A 7,980-nucleotide genomic window follows, 5' to 3' on the forward strand; every position below is an offset into this window, starting at 1 on the left:
TATTTGACAGGCACTTGCAGAGCCTCACATGGGACTATAGGTATTTTGTTCCCTAAGTGGAACAACCTGAGGAGACAGAGTCCAGTAGCCTGGACAGGGCTGTTACACGGTGGTACAATGGGCCTAAAATACGTAGTTTCACACTACTTGCAGTAAAATTTGTTTTATGGACCTGTAGATGAAAAGGCTTGGAGGCATCTGGAGTTGCTAGGGTTTTGAACTAAAGCCCCATCTTTAAGGTCCCAAACATGATTTGTGCAGACTCATTCCAGATTAGAGAGTCAATGCCCTCATTTTCACTTTTTTTGTTTTTGTTTTATTTTTTGTTTTTGTTTTGGTTGGGAGGATTCTAATGACTACTCCTGTTTCTGTAGAGGTTATGGGACTTTTTATATAGTTTACTTATCTTGATTTTAGTTTGGTATGTGGTATTGGGCTGGAGAGATGGGTCAGCAGTTGGGAGCTCTGGGTTTCTTCCAGAGGTCCTGAGTCCAATTTCCAGCAGCAGCATGGTGGCTCACAAAAATCTATCATGGGATCTGATGCCCTCTTCTGACACATGTGTGTATATGCAGCAGAGCACTCATACATTCCAAAATAAACCTTAAAATAAAATAATATCTTCCATTTCATCTACATTTTCCAGGTTGGTTGAGCATAGGTGTTTCTAGTCAGACAGGCTGAGTTTTTAAATTCCTCAGTTTCTGTTGTTATGTTTCCCTTTTCATTTCTGTTTTTCTTAATTTTGGTACTGTTTTTGTGCCCTTTAGTTAGTTTGGCTAACTGTTTTCTCAAAGAGCCAGCTCTGGGATTCTTTGATTCTTTGTATCTTGCTCTTTGTTTCTATTTGGTTGACTTCAGCCCTGAGTTTGAGTATTTTCTGACATTTACACCTCTTCAATGTGTTTGCTTCTTTTCATCCTAGAGAATTTAGGTGTGTTCTTAAGGTGCTGTTGACTCCTTATTAAGATGACTCCAAATTCTTTTTTTTTCCCCTATCGTCAATTTACTCTGTTTTTTAATTGGATATTTTATTTATTTGATTTTCAAATCTTATACTCTTTGCAGGTTTCCCCTCTACAAACTCCCATGCCATCCCCCTTTATCATGCTTCTATGAGGGTTTTCCCTTGCTCCATTGCTTCAGCATGGCCGGTCCCAATGAGAACAGGCAGTCAATGGTTTTAAAGCATGTATTTTAGAAAGGCACAGAGAGGAAGAGAGCAAGGAAACAGGGAGGCTCGCTATGGCCATATGGATAGAAAGTAGAAGAGGATGGGGAAAGGAGGAGAAAGTGGGAAGCAAGAATAAGAGAGACATGAGAGTAAGAGGGTAAGAGGTTAAGAAAGGGAGAAGGGGGCAAATAACCCCTTTTAGAGTGCACAGATCTACCTGGCTGTTGCCAAGTAATTGTGGAGAGGAAACTAGATGTGGCCAGGTAATTGGCAGTGTGGAGACCATACAGAATACCAGGAGCTTGGGGCCTTGTCTATGTGACTGATGGGCACACACACCCCTGCAGGGGGACTGTGGGAGGCTGTGGCTGCAGTAGGAACCAGGGGCCCAGGAGATGTGGCTGAACACCTGCAGTCCCATGCAGGCAGAAGTCACCACCTACCAGGTCACCATGGTTCAAGGCCTGTGCTCTACTAGGGACCACCCTGTAGGTGCACAGCTCACTGTCCCACAAATCAAGGCAAATTTTAGAGTGTAAAATGACACCATGACTCAAATGTTTGTGTTGGAGTCTGGGAATCGTCACACACACCACTCAGACACTGGTGCCTCTCATCAAACAGGAATGGTCTATCAAACACCATACCCCATGGCTGATGATAGATCAGGGAGTCCAGTCAGATGTGGGAGCAGACTGTCACCTTGTGTCAAGATCCAGTAGGGCTTTTTAAGCCTGAGATTACAAATATCTGTGTCAAGATTTTCACCCATCAGGATTTAGGGATGGGGGTTTCCTTAGGAACATGTCTTTGTTGTACACTCATCCTGTTCCCATTGGTTGGAGTATTCAACTGTGGCAAAGGACTTGCCTTGTCTAACCTTCATGTGTTAACTTGTCAACCACGATGGGATTTGTCTAACCTTCATGTGTTAACTTGTCAACCAGGATGGAATTTGTCTAACCTTCATGTCTTAACTTGCCAACCAGGATGACAGTTACCCATATACACGTCTCTTTGTACCAAGTAGGATGTCAGTTCCTAGGAAGGTCCTGGCAACTTAAACTTTACTTGACCCTTACTCAAAATGGAAGCGTTAATCTAAATAGATGCAGGTGTCTCTCTTATGATTGGGTCCATCCCAGGGGCAACTTATAAAAGCAAGTACCATAAGGATTTATACACAGGTGCAGGAAGTGCTGTTGTTGAGTGGTTGGTTCGGGATGAAGCTTATTGTGGGTACCTAGACAAAGCAGTTCTATTGAATTTTATCTTAATTTCAAGGGCACAGAACAGAAAAGAATATGTAATCAACTTGGCATTAGCAAGTTTCCTAATGACAGCAGAAGCAACAGGTGAGAAAGTTTCATTATAATATTAGTAACAGCACAAAATGACAGGCTATCCAGGAAACAGTTACCTAGGCCTTAACATTTTTACTTAGGTTTTAACGTTCCATCTTGGCCTTGCTATTTTACCTAGGTCTTAACAATTTGAATCCTGCTACTAAGGAATATGGAGATAAGGGTGAGGGTGAAGTGAAGCGGTGGATCAACCAGCAAAGGCCCTTGCTATGAATGTATGGCAACCTGAGTTTGATTCCTAGAACCCAAGTAACGGTTATTGGCCAACATCTGACCTATAAAATATAAGCAAACATAAGCAAAAAAGATTTTAATCCTGTTGGACGCTGTCGAAGATTTTGACAAAGATCAGTCATGTACTGGAAGGGCCATCAGAAGGGCATGCATGTCTCATGTGTCCCAAGGAAATATTCCAGCGCAGAGAAAAGCAAAGAAGTCAGTATTGCAGATAGATCCCCATGAGAGTACTGATCCTTCCAAAGACAGATGATATAAAACCTATATGTACATCACTGTGCCATGAAAAAGGGGCAACAGAAACTGGCCATGGATCATTGTGGAGAGCACCTTTCCTCTCTAAGTCCTGCAGTTAAGAAAAATCATGGAATACATGATTCATTCCATCCAGGGAGGGATGTCACTCTGTAAATGGGAACTTGACTGTTCTTGGGTAGAGAGTTACCTATAGTAAAACAAGGATATCAGGGCTATGGTCTTCACAATGTTGCTGCCCTCATTCTTTACACATCTTGGAGCAATGCAGAGGACGTGCTCCTATCCCAGCGAGGACTGGGAGGTAGAATGTACTCTTTTGTCTCCTTGGGGCAGCTTCAAATATGTGTTAGTGTTTGTACACACCTTCTTGTACTAGATAGAATCCTTAGCAACTGGGGTTGAAACGATTACAGAGGAGTCAAATATGTTTTTCTAAAGGACACTGTCCAAGGTTTGGTCTCTTCTGGTCATTTAAGACTCACAGATTAACCTATATTTACGCATGTGATTATCTATATTCACAGCTCTATGGATAAAATATTACCCAAACTCTGCTTGGAAGCCCCAAAGCTCATGTGGTATTGAAAGTATTAACCAAGCTCTTAAGTAGATCCTAGGAAAACGTTACCAAGAAATTGAAAGACCCACAAAGTTAGGACTCCCCCATGTTCTGACTCAGGAAAGGCGACACCCCAAATCACTCACCAGAAATGGCCTTGATGCAAACCGCAAGAGGATTTTTGTTTTATTCCAGGCAAGCTCTAGGCCCCACGGTCGCACACCACGCAGGGGTAGAGGACTGTGGACCCCGAGTAGCTGGAAAAGGAGGTATTTAAAGGGAAAAAACACAGCCCAAGGGGGTAGGGAGGGCATTATTGGAAAATGCCAAAAACACTGGTGAAAAAGTCCCAAGGGGGTACTAAAAATTACAAGGGGAAACTCCCTGCTTCTGAAGATTGTTCTCAAGATTTTAATCTAACTTTTGTGGACAGCCAGGTCCTGGAACAGGGTCACTGAACCAGCTAACCTACATTCTTGGTGCTAGGGGTCTGAATTTTTACTGGTCTTTCAAAACCTCTGATAAATGGCTGAATCTGTTCTTGTTGCCCCCAGGGGTGTTAGAATAGCTCCCCAAACTGACACCAAATATAGTCCTTGGTTGTTGTATGGCTTTTCCTCACATGAGTCCTGGGTTAGACTCTGAGGTCAATCAGATGATTCAGTACAATACACTACGAACTTGGGGCAAATCCAATAACCATACAAGAGTATGGAAACAAAGTTGTACACACTCAGTCTGAATGGATCTGGCTTCTCCTGGTAAAATCCACAGAATAGTTGGATCCTCTGTGGAAGGGACCTTACCAGGTGGTTCTGAGAACTCCAATGACTGTCACATTGTTTGATGTTAATACCTGGGGTTATAGTTTCAAGCTAAAATCATCGACCTCAAAGCAGAGATTCCACCTGAGGACATAGAGGAATAATCCCCCACCTATGATCCAAGGAAGGCTCTCCAACTTCTCTTAATGGACTAATGAATTGACTCAGCAAATGAAAGCACTGCTGATGTCCCAAGTTTGAGCTGCAGAGTCCATGTATTAGAAGAAGGGAACCAGATTCTGTAAGTTCTCCTTTGATACCCACATACATGACCACAACATACATGTCTTCCACATACATGCTATGGTATGTGTGCCCCCACCAACACAATAAATGTAAAGCATTAAAATAAAACTTCAAACAATAAACAAACCTCCACCCCCATGAAATGCCATCACCCCTATCTACACTAAGATCATCACCTGTAACATAATCTTCTTAGGGAGAAGATAGTGTGGGAGAGCATAAGGCATGCTAGCTGTACAGAGAAAAGTGCCAACAACTATCTCAGAGACAAGAACGGTCACATGGATAAACATGAGAAGGAATGGCTCTGTTACCATTTCCTATGGAATTTGTTAGCTTAATGAAGAGAGGAAGACAAAGCTATAGAATGCTGAGCCTCTCTCTTCTCAGATGGATGGGCCACCCAAGAAAGGACAGTTTGAAGATTCACTTCCTGGTTTTTGTCTGTGTAAAGGTTAGATACAAAGCAGTAGTGTTTATCATGGACATTTCACTCACTTGTGTAATCATAATTTCTCCTTCATTCCTCTGCCTCTCTGATCTGTCTTGCACTTACTTCCTCACCCTGTGTGGCTGGTTCTCTTGTTTCTCACAGTCCCATCTTCTACTTTCCTATTCCATGTATTCTACTCCCCTATTTTATACTTTCCTTTAGATTTCAACTTTGCTTTTCATCTAAATCCATGTATGGTTACATATAACTACACACACAAACACACCACTTTTAAAAATCCATTGAGGTGGAGAGATATCTGAGCAGTTAAGAACACTGATTGCTCTTGCAGAGGACCTGTGTTTCATTCCTAGTTCCCATGTAGCTAACAAACATCTGTAACCCCAGGGCAGGCCCTCTGATTATTCATCTCTTTCCTGTGCAGATTCCAGTTCCCTTATCTTGGAATCTGTCCTTCTGGTTTGAGTTGAATGTTCTCGTAATTGATCTTTAAGGACAGCTGTACAAGGAGAAGGCAAGGGATAGCCTCATCCAGAGATCCCAATTCCCTGGTCTCCTCTGCCAGCCACCTCTTTCCCACAGTGAAACTTTAGGTAAGATGCTGTGTGGGAACTTTTGGGAAAGATGTCCATCTTTTCTCAGATTCATTTGTTTCTAGGGACTGGGAAGATTCCTAAATTGGTATAAGGCCCTGCCTCAACACACACACACAACACACACACACTTTGCTGTGTGTGTCTCTTCCCCTTCCTCTCTCCACAACACTGTCAGACACAAAGATACCAGAGATCTAGATTTGTACGCAAAGGTGTTTATTAGTAAGAAAAGATCTGTTCAGCTAAATTAAAGGTAGTTAGGGACAGGTTTCAGGAGGACATGTGCTATATGGAGTGCAGACAGAGGAACTGTCTCTTCATTACTATGATCTTGCAAGTAGCAGATGAGTGAAGGTGCAAAGTGCTGGCACTGGAGCTAAAATGTCCCATCCAAGTGAACTGGTACCACTGGATACATGGGACTATCCTGTTGAGTTCTGGGGTTACAGGCAACTGTGTAGTACTCCACTGATCTTCTTGGTTGGTATCTGCATTGGGTATAAGGTGTTCTCCTCCGACTTGTGATGTTACAGACAGTTATATGCACCCGAGATGAACTATTATGACAGTTTCTACTTATATTGTCACTGCATAAGCCACTTGGATTTCCACACACACCAACAGCATTAGCAAAACTTGTATGAAGAAAAGTATTTAAGCCCTTACATGTTCTTCTAAACCTGTTAATACGCTGCATTTCAACATTACATTGGAGGTTGGCATTATTATTGATATGCTGGATGGCAAACCACTGGGAAGGGGTTTGTCCCAGGCATGAGGCAAGCATTAGGACAAGTCCTAGCATCATCAGGAGACAAAGTCGGGACTCAAGCAGCTTCAGACCCATGTTTCCTGTGAGGAGAGAAGAGAAGTGACTGCTCCCACCTTGCCTTAGTTTTCCCTATGTCCTCCTGAAGGCCCTTGCTGTCACTATGGGTTCACAGTGCCACTTTTCCTGGACACTGCTCCATCACCTAACCACCCTGTCCCAGGCATAGACAGTCAGTGTCTTACCCCGTCTGCTTTGTGGATCCCATGGACCTGAGGGCTGGTTGTCCTGGAAATCAGGGATAGTGGGTGAGCTCCATTTGGGCCCATAGATATACAGCAGGCTCTGTGGGTGGAGCTGGTGCAGAACCCACAGTTTGGTACATTGTCTGCTTGTGCAACCAGCCTTCTGTTTCTTCACTTGGCCAAGCCATGGTGCTGCTGGCTCCATTGTAAGGAATAAATTCCAAGCCCTCTTGTGCAGGGCAGTTTGAAGTCTGAATTGGAACTCTCCACAGAAATCTCTGTATTGCCTGTTGATTGGCTGTAGGCGTCGTGTCTGTTTTCAGTAAGGAACAGACAAGTTTTGTATTAGCCTGACTACACACTTTAGAAAGCCTTAGGAAGCCGGAATCATAAGAGATATTTACCTTTCTGTCTTGCATCTTTAAAATTATATGATGGTGAGGTCTGCAGAGATGGCTCAGTTGTTAAGAGTACTTGATGCTCTCCAGAGGACCCAAGGTTGGTTTCAGTACCCATGCTGGATGGCTTACAATTGCCTGTAACTCCATCCAGGACATCTCATGTCTTCTAATAGCATCTGTTGGCATGTTCATACACATGTGCACAGACACACAGAGACACATTAGTAAAAATAGGTCTTAGAGATCAGTGAGATGATAGTGGTTAAGAGAACTTCCACTCTTCCAGATTCCTCCTCTTCCAGAAGATCACAGTTTGTCACGCAGAGGCCACAACTTGAGATAACTCTAGGTCCAGGGGAAATGGACACCTGTTTGGTTTTTGTTAGTACCTGTACACACATGGCACATGTGAGTTCAGACACATGTAAATGTTAAAAAGGCAAACTTTAAATATTGCATATAGGAACACTGTCATAGTTATAAGAAAACACTGTACTCACGGCATAGTTCATAGTACTTTTCTGATTGTTTTCTGTATAAGATTCCTTTCTACATTTCCATCTACCCTCATTTGTTCCAGAGCTAGTACCAATGGTCTAGTTTTACAACATGGACCCTCAGAAAACATCTCTTTATCTAAGATGCCAGAGTTACTATAAGCCAATGTTAAAAATGGTGCAATAACCCTAAAAGAATTTTGATTTCTGTTTTTCTTCATACTGGAGTTTGAACCAGGCTTTTTGCAATCTAGAGACATGAACTGCTGCTGATCTACATCCCTAGTGTCACATAGATAGAGAGTTTGGGCTTCCATAGTTTAAAAGCCTCTCTAAGTTTTTTGTTATCCAAACCT

At 42.7% G+C, this 7,980-nt stretch overlaps 1 protein-coding gene across 1 annotated transcript; it reads right to left on the reverse strand.

The window, feature by feature from the left end:
• Positions 1-6,088: 6,088 nt before the first annotated feature.
• On the reverse strand, positions 6,089-6,559 carry LOC147001716 (eosinophil cationic protein 2-like). The gene has a single exon (XM_085828941.1). It carries the CDS (start codon positions 6,557-6,559, stop codon positions 6,089-6,091), a length of 471 nt encoding a protein of 156 aa, XP_085685067.1.
• Between the last annotated feature and the right edge of the window lie 1,421 nt (positions 6,560-7,980).

The sequence above is a fragment of the Mus caroli genome, unplaced genomic scaffold (assembly GCF_978045245.1).
Source record: "Mus caroli unplaced genomic scaffold, Mus_caroli_1 scaffold_12, whole genome shotgun sequence".
Taxonomy (NCBI): domain Eukaryota; kingdom Metazoa; phylum Chordata; class Mammalia; order Rodentia; family Muridae; genus Mus; species Mus caroli.

What these genes read in the sequence shown, in the direction of transcription:
- LOC147001716 (XM_085828941.1), bottom strand. Translation starts at nt 6,559, where the DNA reads ATGGGTCTGAAGCTGCTTGAGTCCCGACTTTGTCTCCTGATGATGCTA.